We start from the raw sequence: 20,754 nt of genomic DNA on the forward strand, positions 1-20,754 counted from the left end.
AATTGGTTCTTGACGTACAGCCTGTTTTAAGATCTCCAAGGGCAAACCCAAAAAAGACAGTAAGAAATATACACTTTATACTGTCTTATAACCATTTTATTCTACTCAAGTGCTACCCTTATTAATGTTATCCTGACAACAACCATATGGGCTGTCTAAACAGGCTTCTTACTCATTCAGCAAACTACTTAAATACATTCAGAAGGGTATGAAAAGGGTAAATAATCAGCAACCACTTGATATCTTTGTCAAGCAACAAAACCGATAACATTTCACAATGGTGCTGATGAAGCTTTCTCTTCTACACCCCCAGTTAAAACAAGCTCAGCTCTACTTTTTGTTGACATGTATTGTTGGCAAGAGATTGTTTTGTTAATGTACACAGAGCAACTGAGGACATGGATTTTATTATTGCAAAAGACCCTCAGTAGCACTCTTTCTCCATCCTCCTAAAAAATGCAAATATGACAATCCACAGCTGGTTAGGAATTTTATTATCGGTGGATGAAACTGTGGCTTTAATCTCTCAATATTGCTCCACACACTGTTTACAAACGTGAAACAAAGTAACGAGCAGTCTGCATGCAAATTAATGTAGTGAAGTATATTTAGCCAACCACAACGTGTCTAAACATTTCCAAGACAAACAACAATCATCAGGGTGGCACAGAAATACTCAACCCAAGCATATTACATAATGTGAACATGAGAGAAAAATAAGAAAGTCTGACTGTTTGATGTGATTCAGGCAAAAATGGTACTGACTTTAGAACAGTGCTCCTGCAAAGCAGTCTATGCAAAAAGATAATGAAATATATCATACGTAATAAGAAGGTACTTCCCCCCCCCCCCGATGTTAAAATGTTTGTGTTTTCCTTTTACCTTTTTGCCAGCTATGTATCCTCCAGCTGCGCCAAAGCTCTTTGTGAATGTTCCCATTAGCACGTCAACATCATCAGGACTCATACCAAAATATTCCACAACCCCTCGGCCCGTTGCGCCCACCGCACCGATGCTGTGAGCTTCGTCCAAGTAGAGGTAGGCTTTGTATTTCTTCTTCAAGAGGACTATCTCTGGCAGGCGCACGATGGACCCTTCCATGCTGCAGATGGAGAGAATCATGGATGAACAACAAATCCTGTACTCTTTTTAAGATACTGCCAGAAAATACAGGCATTAATTGCCTTACTCCATGAAAGATCTTCTGGAACCTCAATTTGTATTTACAGTTCGAAGAAAAATTGCAACCCTTTCCCATCTGCAGGTGAGTGTAAAACAGTCAAACATTTAGAATTCAAACAACAAAAGCCAGTCAAAGAGTCTTTGGACATTTGCAAATTTTTAACATGCCAGAAAGGAGAAAGAAAGGTATAAAGCAAGGGGGAGATACTCACTCAAAACAGCACATTACAATTCACTACAAAACAAATATAATGAATTATAAGGAACCACTGTAATTCAGTCTGGTCCTTGCTTACTTCATCATCAGCTACCGTGGCAATATTTGGGGGGAAAAACATTCCTAGATCAAATCACCCTGGTGCAAAGTAGTTGCGTCTAACGTACACAGGAGATGAGCCACCTGAAATGCACAGACAGCACCATATCTCAAAGCAGCCCCAGTCTTCAGAGTGGACAAAATCAGGGATCAGAAAAGGGAGCTCAAATCCTCTCTTGCCAATTGTTTCTGCCAATATATACTTTTAAGGAAATGCAGCCTGCTACCTAGTACTCAAAAGGAATAAAAATTCCTTTCTTTTTCTTTTTACTTTCTTACAGCCATGCAGGAAAAGGAAACATTCTGAACTTGCATTAATGGTGTATAGAGATTTGTAGAAATAAGAAGAGATGATAAATCTTTTGTAGTGTTGCTAATCACATCAGTACGTTAGAAGGCACAGAGGAGATATACAGCAAAATGAAAGCCCAGGGAGACAAATAAGAAATGCACTCTAATCCTTTAAAGATGAAGTGTCAATAGTATTGCTGCGAAGATTGTTACGTCTTGCAAACCTTTGTGAAATGACTACAGCTATGCTTGGATATGCTCTGATGCACTCAGTATTCATTTCATAATGAGTTAAACATGTTCTCTTATGCCAGCTCTAGTGAGCAGGTCTTTAAAGGCTAAATACTTCCTATCAAAACCAAAGTGAGAGTGCTGCATGCCAGGAAAACCAGCGCTCTGTGGCTGAGGCCCACGGCTAAGGTGTATCTGATGGCAAATGCTCAAGAGTTTCAGGTAAGCAGAAATGTTGAGTTTGTTCCCAAATAGCACGTACAGAAGAGCAGTGCAATCAACGCAACTGCTTGGCAATTTTTAGATGCTGGACCAGTTGCTTTCACAGATTGTTTTATTGCCACTCTAGCTGCACCATGTAGCTGGAAATTTGACACCAGAAAAGGGGCAGGATGTACTTTTAGCACCTGGGAAATTTCTGACAGTCTTAGTCCTTCTTCATCCTTTGGTCTCCTGAGTAAGCCTGGAAACAGCTTGGTCTCCAGTTTTGAAGGAGACCTGCCCATACGCAAATCTCCATTAGTTTGAGAGAACAGCACAGTGGAGCAGCCACGAACAAGGGTTGCCTGTACTGTTCGTACTGGGAGGTTCAGAGACCCTGGCTGTGTGCACCTGCAGGCATATTTTTGGCTGTCAGGTGACTTCTGGCAAATCTTGCCCTTCTGTCTTGCCATAGAAGAGGCAGCTGTGGGGCTGTAAATTGGCACCATGGTCTCTTGCAGCAAAGAAGGCTGGATTTTCTCACTTTTTCACTTTTCCCAAATGGCGCTTGCAGCTGGTGGAGAAGCAACTTGAACCACCACAGCTATTTTCCTAATGAATACAAGGGCAGAGCCCACAGTTCTCACGTAGCCCCGAGTCAAAGCATTAGTCAGCTAAAAATTATATCGAGCCACTGGGTGTGCTTGGGCATGCAGCATCGTACATGCTGGGGATGGCAGCTTTCATCTGCAGCTAGATTATATGGTCAGAGAGTGAGAGTGGTGCCAGGGAGCACCTCTGCAGAGGGAAGTGAATAAGCATCCCACCCTCCATCTTCCAGCAATACCTGGGCACAGAAGGATAGTAATAGTTTTTCCACATTTACACGGACGTCATTAGGCTTAGTGGCTCATGGAGATTCAGATGGGAGAGACAGAATTTATCTTCAAAAGGACGAGTAAAAATGGTAAATTAAAAATGCAGAGCTTGATTTGCTGCATATTTGTGGAATGGAAGCAAAGTTGTTGCTGAATTGCAGAATACATAGAGTTGGTACATGGCTGTTGCAAGATTTAACCATTAAGAGTATTTAATGAAAACTGCTTACTAGTACGAGTAGGAGATTTATTTTTGAACTCTAAGCCGTTTAGCAAAATAAGGCACTTGTATTCAGTTTCAGTGTTGATGTAGTGCTCTTGAAAGATGCTGGCTGACATAAATGTTACAATAGTTGACCGAGATCCTAACATGGCCTTGAAGTAGACAAACCGCTGCTGGTTTTGTGTATGTTTTCTGTGCTGCCATTCAAACAGGCCTCAGCCCTCCTGATGGCAGAGATGAGAGCTGTGCTGCTGCCTGCTCTGTTCTTGGTCTCTCTTTTGACCCCGAGAGATGGTTTGTGATATGAACACGGCTCTGTTTAGAATTGCTCCAAGATAAAGCTCACTTCACGTAACTCCTTAGGTAGCCCAAATAGAAAGTTTACTGAATCCTTCAGTAAACAGCGAGTTTAAGCCGGAGAGCCAGAAGTGAACTGTAATTGCTCTGTCTCAGTCTGGTTGTGTCACTTTTACAAAGTTACTGATCTGTTTCCAGATCTGCTCAAGCACACAGGGCACATCAAAAAAGCTAGATGCAGATGAACGTAAGCTGGCTCTGCCCAGGCCAGACATCTCATTATGTTGCATTACATCACGTCTTGTAGCAAAAAGTATTAGCTTGGTGGCAGGGATGTAAAGATTCTAGATAGCAGCTGACCATCATCTCCCTTATTCGGTGGGTGGGCACAAAAGCTTCTTTCAGTACTCACTCAGTTTGAATCTACTTCCAGATGTGAGGAGATAATCCAAAATTTTGGGACCACTGAATTTTGAATCTTGATTCAATCCCTATCAAACCACTGAGATTCTTCCTGATGCAGCTGATGAATTGTGGAGCCAGGTGCTTTGAGAGATAGGGGGTGTGCACTTGTGCTGGTCACTTTACTTGGAACACAGGCTTGCTCTTGACAGGATACTGACAGGTTTTTTATGGTTTATTTTGAAACTTCTCAGGAAAAGAGTTTTCTACATCCTACTATGGTACCCCAGTTTTGTTGTTGGTGGTGTTTTGTTTGTTTTTTGTTTTTTTTTTTTTTTTTCTTTTCTGTCAGGAAAATTATATTACTGATATTCAACCTATTATCTTCTTCATAATTGTATCACTCAACATCTCTAAACATGCCCTATAGTACCACCATCCTTTCAACATTTGAAAACTTGATCTGTTCCCCTTTCAGGCCAGTTTGTAATTGGGAAAATCCCTCCTTTCCTGACCTGTTACTCCCAAGATGTATGCATTCCCTTTTATTGTTTACTTTAGGTATTGTTTTCTTACATAAACCTTGCACGTTCACACAACAATCTCTGTTTTACAGTTCAGAGCGACAGTTTTAAGGAAAACTTCCCATACTGCCTTCAAATACAACCTCATATACTGAAACGATAGAAATATTAATCTTTAATGCTGGTCCCCAGCCAAAGACATTAATGTTACCCTATTCTTTTCTGGAAGTCCAGTCACTTAATCCCAGGAAATAAAAAATAACCCTGATAAATTTCCTACGGTATTGGCATTGAATCCCAAGGAACTTCTAATGCACATGAAAAGGCACTAGGCAATATCTAACTGATCAGAGAACTATTTTCCGAGCTGGAAGGGAAAATGCCCAAATTGAATTAAAAGCAGGGAAAAACCAAATGAAACACAATCTGTTTTGATCAGTTTCTGGTGCCCTGTAACTCCTGCCCTGGGCCTTGGCCTATCGGACTCCTAGGTAAATATGTGTGCAGGAGAGCAGAAGCCTACCACAAACCATGTAAGAACACAGTAACTGATTAATCCTGAACTGGAAATGGTAGAAGCCAAGGAAAACATCAGCTGGAATTTAAATAATAGAAATATGATTTAACAAGTCAGTGTAACTTGTGCCCTGGACACAGCCGAAAACTGTTCATGTTTTTTATACTGAAGATTGATGGCTAGATGGTCTCTCTCAGTTTGGAATGCAAATGGAATATATTTGCTCCTAACCTAGTCCAAGCTAAGAACCAGCTTTCACTAGTAGTTACATTTACTTCTGATGGTTTTTTTTCTTTTTAAGATAATGCAGACATTAAAAAGCAAACAAACATATACTTATTGCTGTTTATTTGACATGTATCTTGAGTGCTTCCCAAGTGGAGGGGCCAATTCTGCCTTCACTTGTAACCAAGCAAAATCTGTGGCTTATGGTTTCAAACACAAGTCTGATTTTCAGAAATGCTCATGTTGGCCAACAAGGACCCTTTTCAAATTTTGCCAGCTGGTAAGTCCAGGTTTATGCACAGTGTAAACACTTTAACATACTCCTAATAGAAACAGAAGGCAAATTTTTTTTCCATACCATCAACTTTGCCATACTAAGACTATGGTGTCCTATATAACAATATTTTTTTAAAGAAGGAAAGCTTAGTATTTCTTTTGCATCTCTGGAAAAAGCATTTCTGTAACAATTTGCCAAGCCAAACTTGCAAGTCAAGATATTTTAACTTGGAGAATGGCTCTGACCAAGTTATTTAAATTCTGTATTAGTTGTCCCAGAAGCATAATGTCCTTTAAAGAAAAAAATATAAAAAACCAGCACTAGCTGTTGTAAGAAGAACACATTAACAACACTCTACCTCCTCTTAAACCCTCTAGATGAATGTTAATTTGACATCTGGCAAATCCTCAAGAAAACTAACATTAGCCAATATGGGGTTGGAAAATTTTAGTCTCTTTCAAAAATCATGGGCCAAGAAAGGAAAGAACACGCACACACACAAAAAGGAGTATTTCTAATATGTCTTTCTCCAGTTTTTCTTTTGCATATGAAATGTTATTAGCTACTTACTGGATTAGACTACATGGCCTGTGAGTCTGTTCCCAGCAGTGCTGTAAGGACAGATCAGCTGCGTGCATCTCAGGCTGGCAGTGATGGCAGGGGTACAACACGGCAGGGCGTGGTGGTATTCTCCCTCAAGTCAGAGCAAACTTGCTTTGCAACCAAACCACAATCTTCAGTTTCTGATCTGCTTAGACTATGAAAACAACTAACTAACCAACCAACCTAGCTACTGCTAGGGCTACTTTCCAAGGAGAGACTATTAGAGAACTGAGCTTTGTTTTTCTTTTACTTTATGCCTTTGACAAGCATAGACACTCAGAGCATGTATGACCTTAATATTATTTAGCACTTATGGGGCTGAAGAAACTTTATGGTTCCTTTTTAGTGAGGTTCTCTGAGGTTTAACATGTTTTTAGTTTGCATTCCAACAGAAGCTTCTTCAAACTTTAAAGAATGAAATCTCCTTTGAAAATGAACTGCAAAACTAGAGGAAAAGAAAACTCTATATTACATATACATCTGAAAATATAGTTACAGTTACAGTTGCAAATATTTGACAGTGGGTTTGTGCCACTGCTCGGACCAATCAATGCTTCTGTGTCGCCAGTCTACCTTCTTGCTCCCTAGTGGTCACTATACAGGGTAAAGGATTTAAAAGTGAAAAAAGCTCAGCAGCTGGAGCAGTTTCTGCAGGCCCTGTGACCAATGCGAATATTTGTCAGTAAAATGTTGGTGGTCTACTTAATTTCTGCATGATCAAAGTCCTTAAATCTGAGCTTTCTTTTAGTAGTGCCAAGCTATGTTTATTTGCAGTCTTGCTCTGTTTATCCTGGTTGAAAGGAGACGTTCAGCCTGCTTTGGATCAGCTGGTCTGCTGCTGACCTGTTTCAGCTCTGAGTGACAGGTGTTTAGATAAGGACTGATTTGTTCTCTTTGCAGATGGAAAATGTTAGGTAAAAAGAAAGCACTGAAAACTATGAAGTTGGGATGACATAAAATCGTAAAAGATTCCATACGAAAAAAAGCTAATCAGCTCAGCTGTGCTAGCATTTCTCAATAAAAAGGAATAAATGAGTGCCTATCTAGACTGGCTGTATTTCAGCAATGCATGATATGATGCCTACATAGAAAGTTTAATGTTGCTTTCATAAACCATATCACGTCCTGTGAATGAGCAGTTCTGATTTGCTTCTCTCTGGTGCAGGTGTTCCTACTCCCAAAACTATCCTTCTCCTACCCCCTGCTTCTCCCTGCTTCTTCAGCCCTTCCCTCCTCTTCATAATCTCTGCCTCTCCTGCTCCAGCTCCTTGCCCACCAGTGGCTCCCCCTCCATGCCATCCACCAGCTCCATGGCTGCCTCCCCAGCCACCTTCTCCTGGCTTGAGCGGTTGCCAGGATAAAGCCCAGGATGGTGAGTCTGGCTGGTGCCTCTGCTTTGCTGCTCATCCTCTAGTGATGGTTTGTCTTTCTGGTTGAGTGTAAGATGCACCACACTAGTGAACCAGAGCTGACTAGGATGCTCTATAATTACATGGTATTATTGATGCTGGTATTATCTGATGGATTCTCAAAGGCACTGCTCTTCTTCAAACTCCTCCAGGGACTGGGGCTACATGAAATACCACTACTATACAATTCTTTGAAAGCCAGTCTTTTAATTGTTTTTGCTGTTAAAGTATGAGTCCATTAGATCTAGCACTAATTACTAGAAAGGTGCTGGTATCACTTGGCCTATGTTCAGCTGGAGGTTTAGATTCCAACAGCTGGGTAAGAACTGCTCATGCAGAACTTAATTAGTTCTGCGTAGCTGCCTTTTGATCTGCCCGTGCACAACAAACAACTCTAGAAAACTCAGCTTACTCACTTAGCAAAACTCCTCACCTACTATAGCTCCATGAATTTTATCACATCTGTGACAATATACACCAACCAGCTGATGATCTGTCTTGCTCTCACAGTACATCTCCCACTCCACTGTGATTTGCTAAATCAATATTCAAAACAATGCACAGGATCTAACTGGAGCAAGTTATACCAGGGTTCAGACTGATATAATGGAAATTAACATATTTATAAGATCACAGAATGTTATCGTAGCCTCCACTCTCATTAAGATTTCTCTCAGATACGTAGAATCAAAGTTCACTTCACTCAATATATCATTCTGTCCTCAGAAATGATAAAGAGCAGTCATGTTTCTAAAACACAAACATACCTGTAAATGCCCTCCACGAGGATGATAATTTTTCTCCATGCTCTGCGGCTTCGAGGCTGCCCATATATTATTGCATCCCTCAGCAACTTCTCAAGGCTCTGCATATCTTTATGTAAAAATAAGAAAAAGGAGAAAGGAAAAACATTAACAAAGATTTTTCTAAAGAACTTTTGATTTTCTATTGGGCATTAGTTTTTCCTATACAGAAAATGTCAACATTAAAAAAATGTGTCCTGAAAATAAACTTCCTTTATTAGTAGGCAAGACCCAGTGATTGATTTAATTTCCTGCATGCAATCTAGTAACAAGGAGAGTTACAAAAAGCTTCCTTATCTGGGTAACTTCTAGAAATTCTTGGCATACATTTTTATTTAAAGGCAAAGGGAACCAGTTTGCTTAAATACTGAGGCTAATTGCCAGCAGTTGTCTCTCTGGTTCGCTGATACTCATGCCTAAAGGCTTCTGAATAGTAAATTTTTGCTTTCCAACATCATTGCAGTTTCATGAATAGCATGCACTGCTTCAGCTAAGGTTTGGATCAGGCTGCGTGAAGCATGTCAGGATGGCAGTAAGAGAAATCTTGTCCTTCTCAAGAAGGAAAGTGAGTGAAAGATTGCTGATGAGAGAGGGAGAGACAAGTGGACACAAGCACAGGGCATGGATGCATTAACTTGGTGCCAAAATGCTTGGCACTGGTGGAACTTTGATATAAGGAGGCCTGGAACAACGTTAGAAACTTAGCTGCTTTCTCAAGGGCTGAGTGTGGATAATCTAATAAAAATTCTTGAAGAAAAGCCATTGAAGTTTTGAAAAACATGGAAGAAACAAGAAGAAACATCGCAGGAATAAGGGTCAGACCAAATGTGACTCTCAATGCAGAGTTGAAATCTAACCAGCATACTGGTGTCTGCGCATGAATGAACACTCACCAAAATGAATTATTCTGGTACCTTTCAGGAATCTGGATTGACATTTCAAAATGTTTTCAACGAACATCTTACAGAGACTCACAACACCGCGAGGAACACTACAAACCAGCTCAAATTGTGAGCTGAGAAAAATCAATAGCATTTTTTCACAATATAACCCCACTTTTTCTGCAGCACATCTTTATGCAGTTATTACAACCTTCTAAAATAGTACAAGGCTGATCTGTAAAATACAATTGTCCCGACCGAAGAAAATACACCTTAGCTATATAGCTTGGTTACTACCTGACTGAAACAGAGCCATTTGCACAGTAACTCTTCCATCACAAATAAATTGTGACCTGAGAGATGGCCAGGTTATGACATGAACCCTTCCACCTCACCTCCTGCTAGTACCATTTACTGATCTCAGTGAAAGCTAAATTTCTCAGAAACACCTGTGCCACTCTGCACCCTACTGTGTAATCTCTTGACCTAGCAAGACCTTGTTATAACTTAAAAAGCACAATACATGCATGATAAGTTGTCCCTTACTTCAGTGGTACAATCATCTGCACAGCTCAATGAGCTCTGAGATGGAAATACCATTACGAATGATGCAATGCAGACAGCACAGCTTCCACTAGATGGCGATCAAGGAAATAAAAGTTCCTTGGTGCTTTAAAAGGGGAATTTATAATCCAGCTGAGCGTTTGCAGTACGTGCATATTTCATAGGAGAGAGCTGCTCACCTTCTCTTTTGTTTTGAGTAGATAACATTCAGAAATCCTTTTGAGTTCTGAGCATTAAAGGACTTTCCAGGACGACAGAAAGCTCAGTCAGTCACTCAAAGTAAAATTTGGGCACCCCCTTTTCTCCACTTAATTATTTCTCTACCAACGCCACTGTCATCTAAATACTTTTGGGACCTTTGAAACTGTCCTCTGAATCACACAGGGCCTTTCAATTCAGTATTCTGACTCTGTGTCAGTCCAGATTTGTTCTAGACTTCAGGAAAGGCAGTTTGCCCAGTCCTCCGAGCTGAAAGCATGGCTTGAAGATTCAGTTGTTTTAACATATATCCACATGAAAAGAAAGGAAGAAAAGAGGAGAGGACAGAGAGAAGTAAAATGTATATAACTGTTCAATAGAGCTGTTTAAAAAGTACATGAATGTGAATAACTCCTCAGTCCAAACTGATGTTGAACAGGAGACTGCAGACGGGGAAGAACCTCTCTGAAGGATAAGCTTGCTTGACTTTACACATGACATAGTCCTGCTGGAGTACAGGCTAAGGACTTGTCTGTTTGCAGTATCAGGGCTATCTCGCTTTGGTTTCGGTGCCTTATTATCAAAAACAGGTATGTGTGACCCTTTCTTATGCCTCTAACAGTCAACACATAACTTGTTTAGGTGCACATGAATTTTACTGGCCTTTTTAGTCTGCGCTTGTAGTGCCTAATTTGGAAAGGAAGAGAAAAACTGTTACCGTTAATCTTCCCCCCAAAGGGCTGCTTCTGTTATTCAAAGTGAAGATGCAGTGCTCTCTATGTCCTTGTGCTTAGACTTTCCAGAAAGTGGGATATACTGAACCCCAGGAAAAAAAACCAACAGTGCAAGCCCAGGTGACTTTCAGATATTAAATTATTTGCCCATTAAATAAAGTTAGACTGTGATACACCAGAACATTGAGATGATGAGTTGCACGAGTCCATCTTGAATAACCAGTTATGGGGAAAATAACTGTCCTTCCTTGTTTGACCATCACCAGCCCAGGCTTTTCAGCGGTAATGGCTAACAACCGTTCACCAGCCCAGGAGGTGGCGTTAAGAATTTCTCTTGATTCATTAGTCAAAGCATAATTAAATCTATCCTTGTCTCAGTTCCCACCTTGTCCCTGTGGCATATTGTCTAGATATGGAGGATAAAGGTTCCTAAGTGGGGACAGTGGATCGCTTAGGTTTTTTAGAATTTAATACAGACTTGCATAATCCTTGTTTGGGATCCTTCAGAGTGACTTCAACAGAAGCACCAACACCACAAACCACCAGTGGGTCGAAGTGAGCCTGGACCTGGGCAGGCAGCCGTGTGTCATGCTGCCTCCAGTGCCGGTGGGACTCCAGGCTCCTGGAGTGGCCCCTGCCCTGTCCCAGGCACACTCAGTGCCTCCTTGCAGGGAGACACGGCGTCTCCACCCCTCATCCTTACATTGCAATGCTGGGCATGTCATCACCGTTCCTCTGTGTGGGCTGGAAATCTCCTGCATGATGTCAGCTGACTCCTTTTTAATTAAAATAAACAGGCTACTACTACCCTTATCACATTCTTATTTCCTTCATCCTGTGTTGCCACTCTCATTTTCAGTTTCTTCCATTTTGCACTCTCATGTAAGTTCATGCAGACTCCGTGGCTACCTATCCCTTCTCAGCCTCCCATGCAACCACCTCTCCCCTGCTGCAGTGCATCTGCCACCTCCTTTCTTGCTCTCCCTCCCGCTGGTACCTTTCCTGGTCACTGTCCTTTTGTGGGCGACTCGAGTGGCTAGCTCCAATGCTGTCCCTCCTTGTAGATCCCTAAAGTAACAAAGGGAAACCACCACAACGGTTTTGTTGATATAAACCATAACTGTAGGACTGTAGAAGGTGGGTTTCATTCTATTGAAAACTAGTCTTTGAAAAGTACCTGACTACTGGCACAGCTCTGAACAACAAAAGCATTTTTAGAGTCATTTCCCTGAAATCACCCCTTTGAATATCTTCATTTGGAATGGGGTGGTGGGAATGGTGATTACTGCAGCCACAGTAACAGTCTGAGACTCCCCTCCCTGCCCCTTCAAAAAAAATATATATATATGCGTCTGTGAAAGTAAAGTGCACTCGCTCAGGAAAGCTTCCTCTTCACACTTGGCCAGTCAGACGTGGCTTTCTCAAATCAGAGAGGGCAAATGCAGACACAGCATGCTAGGAACAGGATATACCAGTCTCCTCTCTGTGGCAGCGTCTGTATGTGTCACAGGGAAATACAAGCCAAACTGGATTAGGCTGTGGCCCACCTATCTGGTGCAATAATCTTGTCTCTGATAGTGGCCAGAGGCTTCAAGGAGGACAAAACCTTAGTGGGTAGTGTGCCTCTCATCCTGCTCTGTAATAGCTATAACACCGTCCTCCCTTCTTAAATTCAAGGGCCACTTACACCTTTGAGAAAAAATAAATAAATTAAGGAACCATCTTGTACTAAGCCACTGCAAACTCTTTGGGTTTTGCAATCAAAGAGATTTTTGCTAATTTTTACCTGTTCATTTATCTCTTTTGTTTCCTCCCTATTTTATTTGCTTGCTTGCTTAAAGGCATGCACTTAGAGTTTTCCACTTCTTTATCTTCTTTCCTTCTTTTTTGCTAGAGAATATATTTGCACTGAAAGGTGAGGGCCTTCCGCTGGCTAAAAGGTCTTTCAGTGTTAACTACAACTCCTCCAGCTAGCTGTGTTTTCTCTTTAAGGTGTCCCCATGGCACACATATCTGAACTCCAAAGCATTAATTTGACTGAGTAGACTGAGAAATGCCAGAGTTGGATTAACATAAATTCACAACTGTTGTCCAAGCACATAACTATGTTTTGTATGGAAACCTGAACAGCTCACACCTGCATGACACACTTCTGTCATCAACCACCTGATTTGCGAGAACCCAGAAAAACCCTTTACTACTTTCACAACACTCTGAAAAGGTGCGTAAGGAGGAGCTAGGAACATACTACTGTGATCCCTATTTCAGATGTGGGTCAAAGCAGCAGATTAGAAGCCAGATTTTCATCTAACCAAGGTGCTTGGTTCTACCTTGCAATTGCCCGCCCTCCTCGTAGTATCGCTTGTTCTGATTGCACGTTGAAGTGCCTTTGCAATGGAGAGAACTGGAAATTTTTCTTCCCCATGGCCTGATTTCTGTATGTAGTCATGACATTACCACAGACTGCTCATGCAATTGCAAATCTAAACCTAAAAATATGACTGCAATTGAGTTACTTGATGCTATAGGTGAAAAACGTAGTAGAACTAGAAAGAATAAACAAATCCCAAGCCTTGTACAGCACTTTCTTATACAGGCCGATACGAACAGAATTCACTTGGATGTAGTTAGTCAGTAACACAACTCATCCGTCCACTGAATGAACAAAGATAGAAGTATAAGACCAAAAAACGCTGCACCTGATACCAATATAAGACCCAGAATTGACGTGACAGAAAACCCTTGATAAAATCACAAGCTCATTAATGGTTAGCTATTTGGTTTTGCTTTTCAAGTTTTATTGGAAGGGTCAAGGGATTTTGGCTAATATTTAACCAAGATAAAGGTCAGAGGTTCTGAAAAAGTGCTTCAAAATATATGATATTAATAGAAGATTGTCTTAGAAATAAAATAGAGCAGGTGATAAGTCAGTCTCTCCCTGGATCAGGAAATAAAAACATCCAAGAATGTAGCCCTCATATAGCTGAAGGACCCCCAAGTGGGTCATTTGGGGAGGGCGGGAGAGGCTCCCTGGAGCCCGGACCTGGTAAGGGTAACATCAAACACCTTCTGGCACAAAATTAACCAAGGCCAGGCTACTACTGCCACAGAGGCAGGGAGATGTTTTAGCCTCCTGCCTTCCTCTCACAGCATACTCGTTGTTGGACCATGCTGCTGGCTGCATTTCAAGTGTAGAAACGCAGCTCTTTTCTAGCTTCCTCAACAAATCACTGCCTGGGAAATGGTGACTTGAATAGTGCTCACTCCACAGCAGGGGAGACAAAAGGTAGATGCTTTATAGGCAGGTCAGAACTATTTTAGCCCACTAAAAATGCTACTACATAAATTTAGGACTGCTGAGGTCCTAAAATTAAAAAGAAAAAAAAAATAAAATCCCCTACACTCATTCCTCAGACCAAGGGCTCCAGGGAGCTGAGATTTGCTGCTAGCATCCACAAAAACTCACAAGTCCCTGGAATAGAAAAAGTCCCTTAAAGGCCAAATACTGTGTGGTGTACTGGTGTGACCTTGGCAGGGTGAAGACTAGCAATAGCGCTAATGACAGCCCACAGGAAGGGAATGCCCTGTTCAGTGGTTTTTAGTTATAGGGCTGAAACGGAGTATTCTCCTAAATTTCTCTCACATAGATGATCTGCAGGTGTGTGCCTGTGCATTTCTCTCAGCTTAGGCCTGTAAATTCCTATCTGTTTACAAGGAAGGGATTGTTCACTGGTAGGCAGGATGCAGGGCACATACCTATGTCCAAATAAAAATGGACTTACAGATCCACAGCACATTTTTATTCTATTATTCGCCTTAAGGCTTGAAAACGTTGTCATATACCTGCACAATATTTTTGTCAAAAAGGAGAAACATCCAGATGCCTTTTATTTTTCTTAGGAGAAGCACAGAGGTCTAATAATTTTGTCTGTTCCAGAAAAACTATTCAGATTTTTTGTGAAAAGTCTAATGCCTAGGACAGCTACCAACTTATTGAAATACAATTTCATTAACTTTTGTAAGAATAAGAATTATATTATACATAATTAAGGTAAAAGGTAGAAATTTCTTCTTGGCTTACTAATGAAATAAGCATAATTATTTACTTTTGAGTAACGACAAATCATCCTGGTTTTGGCTGGGATAGAGTTAATTTTCTTCATAGCAGCTAGTATGAGGCTATGGTTTGGATTTGTGCTGGAAACAGTTTTTTTGCTATTGCTGAGCAGCGCTTACACAGAGTCAAGGCCTTTTCGGCTTCTCACACCACCCCACCAGCAAGTGTGCTTCTCACATCACCCACAAGGAGTTGGGAGGGGACACAGCCAGGACAGCTGACCCCAACTGACCAAAGGGATATTCCATACCATATGACATCATGCTCGGCATATAAAGCTGGGGGAAGAAGGAATGGGGGACACAGGTTCGGAGCGATGGTGTTTGTCTTCCCAAGTAACCATTACATGTGATGGAGCCCTACTTTCCCGGGGAAGGCTGAACACCTGCCTGACGATGCAAAGTGGTGAATGAATTCCTTGTCTTGCTTTGCTTGTGTGTGCGGCTTTTGCTTTATTTATTGTCTTTATCTCAACCCATGAGTTTTTCTCACTGTTACTCTTTCGATTCTCTCCTCCATCCTGCTGGGGAGGGGAAGAGAGCGAGCAGCTGTCTGGTGCTTAGCTGCTGGCTGGGACAAAACCACGACACAAATAGATCCAGTATTAGAGATTATATGCTTTGAAATAAACTAACACAGTTTTATAGATTTAGCCATTGAAAGATCAATGTGCTTCAGTAGCAAGTTTAAAATGGCAGGTTTTACTCTCTTTTCTGTGAAATATTTTTGTCATAGAACAAAATTTCCTATAATTTTTCTTTTAAAAATAGTTTTTCCGTAACGGGGGGGAAAAAGGAAGGGGAGAGACATTTACAATGCCAAGCTCTTTAGAAAGGGAGGTTACTAGAACACACCTATGCATGTTTTTTGTATAATATTCAGGAAATAGCTTGTTCAGAAAATATATCATTGCTTCACTAAATTGTTACATAATTATTCTCCTCATTTTGACAACCATTTATAACAACTGCAACAAACATTCACACCTCACCCTTCTCCCAATGTCCCTTCTATACATGTGCAACCAAGGAAGTCGGAGCCAAAGCAAATACGTTCTAGGCAGTTTTATCAAGGGTATTACACAGCATTTCAAAAGAGGCTGATGTAAGCAACAAGGAGCATGGAAAAAAGGTCTGCTTTCTCAAGCTGATTTTTAATAGCAAAAAGGTAACTTCAAAACCTGCTGCCTGATTAGAAGTTATTTTGATTCTCCTGCACAGAAAGCACATCTCAGGCACTAGTGGTCGTACCGCCCAGCATCTCTTCTATTGTCTTTAGGGTAGGGCAATACCGGGTCAAACAGTATGTGTGTGTAATTTGGCACAGCTCCAAAGGAGACAAGCCAACTCATGTCAGCACACAACTTGGCTCCATACATACAAGTAAGAATGAAATGTGCATTAAGCCCTAATCCTTTTTGGGATAGGACTCAGATTTATTCTTTGTTTCTGCACCTTGTTCCAACTGCTCATCAAAGGGCTCTAGCCAAGCCTTTGACATAAAAACATCCTCTGGTTGATGCCCAGGGCTAAAATCTTTAAAGGGTCATTGATTTCCTTATATGACATAACATATATCAACCCCCTGTCCTTGGAAAGGGTATTGCCTTTTTGACTAGAATACAGAAGAGGATTTAAAAAAAGACAAAATTACTACTTGATGCTGAAATTAATGCTTATTGAAGATCTTCAAGTGGAAACTCAAGGTGCAAAGTTTTGTATTCATTCACAGGGCCAATACAGCATAAGGAACCCTTCTTTTGCATCAAGTAGTATGACATGGATAACGGCTTAATTCCCCTGTTCATAAGCATGACAATGACAGCACTGACATACTCTGACAATTTGGGCATGCATGTGCATGCCTGTACATGTGCTAAATATCCACACATTAGCAAGAAGGATAATCTGGGAGCAAAACACAGCTCTCATCTAACAAAACAAACGAGCACCTGCCTAACTGAAAAGAACCTTCCCAACACAAGCTGGAAGTTTTGGTTATGTGTATCCTTAAGTAATTTGCTGTACTGACTTGTATTATACTACTCTCTGAGAGATCCACAGAGAACAATACTGTCTACTTCGTTTTGGGTGAAACCGTGCATCCTACAGAGGCAGTCCTGCTGCATTACGCTTTCCACTGCTATCCTCCCCTAATACACATCCTATTTTCTCCAAAGCAAAAGGCACATAAATACATTTCTGCACATGTGATTTTTAAAAGCTGTTGGTGATGCGTAACCCACAGGTATGACTAAGGAAATATTCAAAATAAAGAAGTTTCTAACCATGGAACTAACATACTGAGAGACTCACAGTGGGCTGAGAGAGCATGAATGTGTGAAGCCGCTTCGCATGAAGTGCTCTCTAAATGCAACTTAGGTTAACGCTCAAGGCCTACAAAATTGTATGACAAAAAAGCTGACACTCAAATCCCACACAGTATTTGCATGAGTTTCATTTTGAAAATAAGTTAAGGTGATGTCTCAGAAATGGCATACAAGACTCACTTTGGCAAATCAGATCTCTAATCTAGAAAGCAATGAGTTTTTTCAAAGCAACCTGGATGGGCTTCCACTGACATTTTCTGAGACCCTTAAGGGGCCTGTCTACCTTTTCCAGTGATGGAATACTGCTTTTTGGACAAGTCACTACTATTTTTAGTTCATATATTATTCACAAAAGAACATCGGCTTTATCATAAGCACAAACAGAGAGTGGTTAGGTATCAGCTACGATTCTAATGATTCTTGGGAGCAGAATGAAATATTGGCGGATGGTTAGAGATCAAATTCCTTAAAGCAAGTATGACAGCTCAAAGTGATGCCTTCACTGCTTCCCTAGCATTTGAGAGTAATACACTCCTCAAACTGGAATGTTCTTTGAAATGCTGTAGGAAGTGACACAAGCCAGCTGGGCTGCATGCAGCGTAGATGGGTGGAGAGGCTGAGAACATTTGGATTCAGGTAGCGAGAGGTCATCCCACAAGATGTGATGCAAACATAATTTTGAATAGGATAAGGCACTGAACAAACTAGGGAAGAGTTGAGAAAAGACTGGTATAGCAACCATGCCTAGCATATCCAGATTTGTGGAACTGAACCAAGCTGGGGTATGCTACAGGCTAATCTATGAATAATTACTTCTGTAAAAACATGCGGGTTCAGATGATCTTTAATTTTTGAATGATCTTCAGAAATTGCTTCTTGCCCAAATTGTGAATATATATTAATTATAACAACACCTTATATTATAATTATAGTGTGCTTTTCATTCCAACAGATCCTTAGGCCTTTTACAGCATATGCATAATTCATTTTTGCTCACCTCAGGGCTGAACACAACACTTAATAAAGAGAAGGGACTGTATTAGCTATTAACAAAGGTGATCAGATTTCTTTTCTCATTCCTCGCCACTTCTCTAAGCTTGTTAACCTCTGTTGCAATCACTGCCTGGTGGCAACAATGGGGATGGAAAGGGGAATTGCAATAGGGAATAAGGGAAAAGAACAAGCTCTTGTTATCAAAGCCAATCACAACGTCTCTCACAGTAACCACAGCAGCATTAACTAAATAAAAGTTAAAAAGCACGAGTATTTTAGAAGATAATTATATGATTGTGAAGTGAATGTGTGATTTCTATACTAAAATAATACTTCAAAGAATACTTGGGATGATGCTCTTGATAAAACCATCTGCATCTTTGGTATAGCCCCCCGGCAATTCAGGGTAACCGTTTCAAAGTAATGCCATATTAATGTAACTCTGGTTGCACTGAACCTGCTAGAAACAGAGGCAGGAAAATATGTTTGTACTATTTTGGCTATAGTGACAATAACAGTAAAACCTTTATGACAGCACACAGTCATTCAGCATGTCAAAAAGACAGAACAAGATTAAGACTCTTGATTTTGAAATTAAGGTCCAAGCTGATGACCCAAATCATGCACAATAGCAATTATAATATTACACTATTTTTTCCCATCAGAAATGACTCATAATATTGAACAGTTCATCCTTCTGCCTAGACAAAAGTATTCTCTGGGAACTGACAGCAAAGTAAGCATTGAAAGGAAGCATTCATGTCTTTGAGGTGTAAACAACTCTGCCTCTAAATATTTCCAACTTCAATACTCACTATTATGCTTGAAGATTCTAATAGTAGCACCTGAAAGCCTTGCACCAAGAACGAGAGAAGTGTGGTTCAACTCATCACTTAAAATGAGGCAGCCCTGTGGAGAAGGAGTACAATAAGCATCTGCATGAATTGGGAGGCTGTTGACATGCGTATATGCGTGCGTGCATGCATGTGTCAGCATACATGTGTGTCTATGACATAGCGTTGCACCAATTAAGCCCTAAGTATTAAACATTAACTAGATTTTCTGCCACTTTTCTGAAGACCCACTGCAAAGGCAGGCAGAAACTGTGGGATCTGATTCTCAGGCTTTCCCAGGTGGTGCAAAGGGGAGAAATATTTCCCGTAACTGGAAAGTAGTGAATAACCCTGGTAGAGTTTGATTGCTTTATAGTAAAATAAAATGATGTGGCTTCCTCTATAATCTGTCTACAGTCTATTTTGTGTTGCAAGGAAAATGCAGTCACCACCCCATATATAGAGACTGCATGACAGTAATGTAAGGAGGAGTAATACTGAGGCTGGACTGACATCAGGACTTTGAGCTGCAGAAATGAGATTAGGACAGATTGATGCCTCGTAAAGCCCACTTCCATTAAGATGTGAGTGGAGCCTAGGCACCAGGCAGGGTCTTTCTCTGGTAAATGCATACACAGTTCACCTGTGGTATATTTTTCATTAATTAACTCAATTGAAAACTAATTTTCTTTTTAGAAACTAAAATAGAAATGCAGAAGAAATAACTTTGTATATTACATTAACAGCAGCCAGGATTCACAGTTGAAATTCAAGCTGGAACCATAATTTAACTCTCCTTTCTATTACATATCTTGTGCTGTGGTTTCATTACCCAAAGGGCAATACAACATTAAGTAAATATGTATTTTGGAAACGCAGATTATGCCTAGGTTGAGAGATACTCACACAAATCTGCCTAAAGACTGGTATGCAGAACTAACAGTAAGAGTATATGCATCTTGGCAAGAAAATGTAGCTGCTAGGCTTAATTAGACAGGAAAATGTAGGAATAAATCTCCCCAACATAGGGCAATTACATAATATCTGTAATACATATATTAAAATACTATATAATATTATATACTAGATTGTTATAGTTATATTCTATATAATAAATATAGTAATATCTTTATTTGTGTCACTTAGATATAAGTATCCCACCTCTGTACAGAGGCCTGAGTCTCCACATGCGGCCAGCTAAGTGAAGGAAAGTTATTTTATAGCTAAGCACGGGACAAGTATCCTATGCTGTTATGTGTGTCTGCAATTTCATAAATTTACCTTTATTAATTCTCTGTATCTGCTGCCTTTGAAATTGCTGGACAACTTGTCCAGCACCATTGCAGATTGAAGGTCATGTTCTGGGCAGCTGAAGCAATTCTCCCTGCCCAACCCTCATGTACATGTATTTTAGAAATCTCTTGCAAAAGCTGGATTCATCTTCAATAGTAAAGAAGTGACTTCACCTCTAGGCCAGTGTTTCAGAAGAAATCTTGATCATACACCACACAGTGAGTTCACTCCATCTCCACCAAGCGGGAAATACTGTTTTGCACTTGCATGAGGAGCTACCCATTTTCCCAGCTAACAGCACAGTGTATCTGCTTCTTACGTCAGGAGTTGTGATTGACAGGATGATGGATTTTCATGCCTTTGCATTAGGTACCCCAAATTGGAGATGAAGTCCCTTCAGCACCAAACAAGAACCTAACTTTTGTCATACGGT

The 20,754-nt window shown here is 40.6% G+C and overlaps 1 protein-coding gene across 2 annotated transcripts in view; it reads right to left on the reverse strand.

Annotated features, from left to right (window-relative positions):
* The window catches only part of SPTLC3 (serine palmitoyltransferase long chain base subunit 3), an 83,617-nt gene that overhangs the window by 18,297 nt on the left and 44,566 nt on the right, over positions 1 to 20,754 (reverse strand). For both annotated transcript variants that reach the window (XM_075749766.1, XM_075749765.1), the window contains exons 6-8: positions 19,011 to 19,104; positions 8,344 to 8,449; positions 883 to 1,102 (exon numbers count right to left, since the gene is read on the reverse strand). In XM_075749766.1, the coding sequence (XP_075605881.1) occupies positions 883 to 1,102; positions 8,344 to 8,449; positions 19,011 to 19,104 (420 nt within the window). The remainder of the gene's footprint in view (positions 1 to 882; positions 1,103 to 8,343; positions 8,450 to 19,010; positions 19,105 to 20,754) is intronic.

The sequence above is a fragment of the Balearica regulorum genome, chromosome 3, assembly GCF_011004875.1.
Source record: "Balearica regulorum gibbericeps isolate bBalReg1 chromosome 3, bBalReg1.pri, whole genome shotgun sequence".
NCBI lineage: Eukaryota > Metazoa > Chordata > Aves > Gruiformes > Gruidae > Balearica > Balearica regulorum.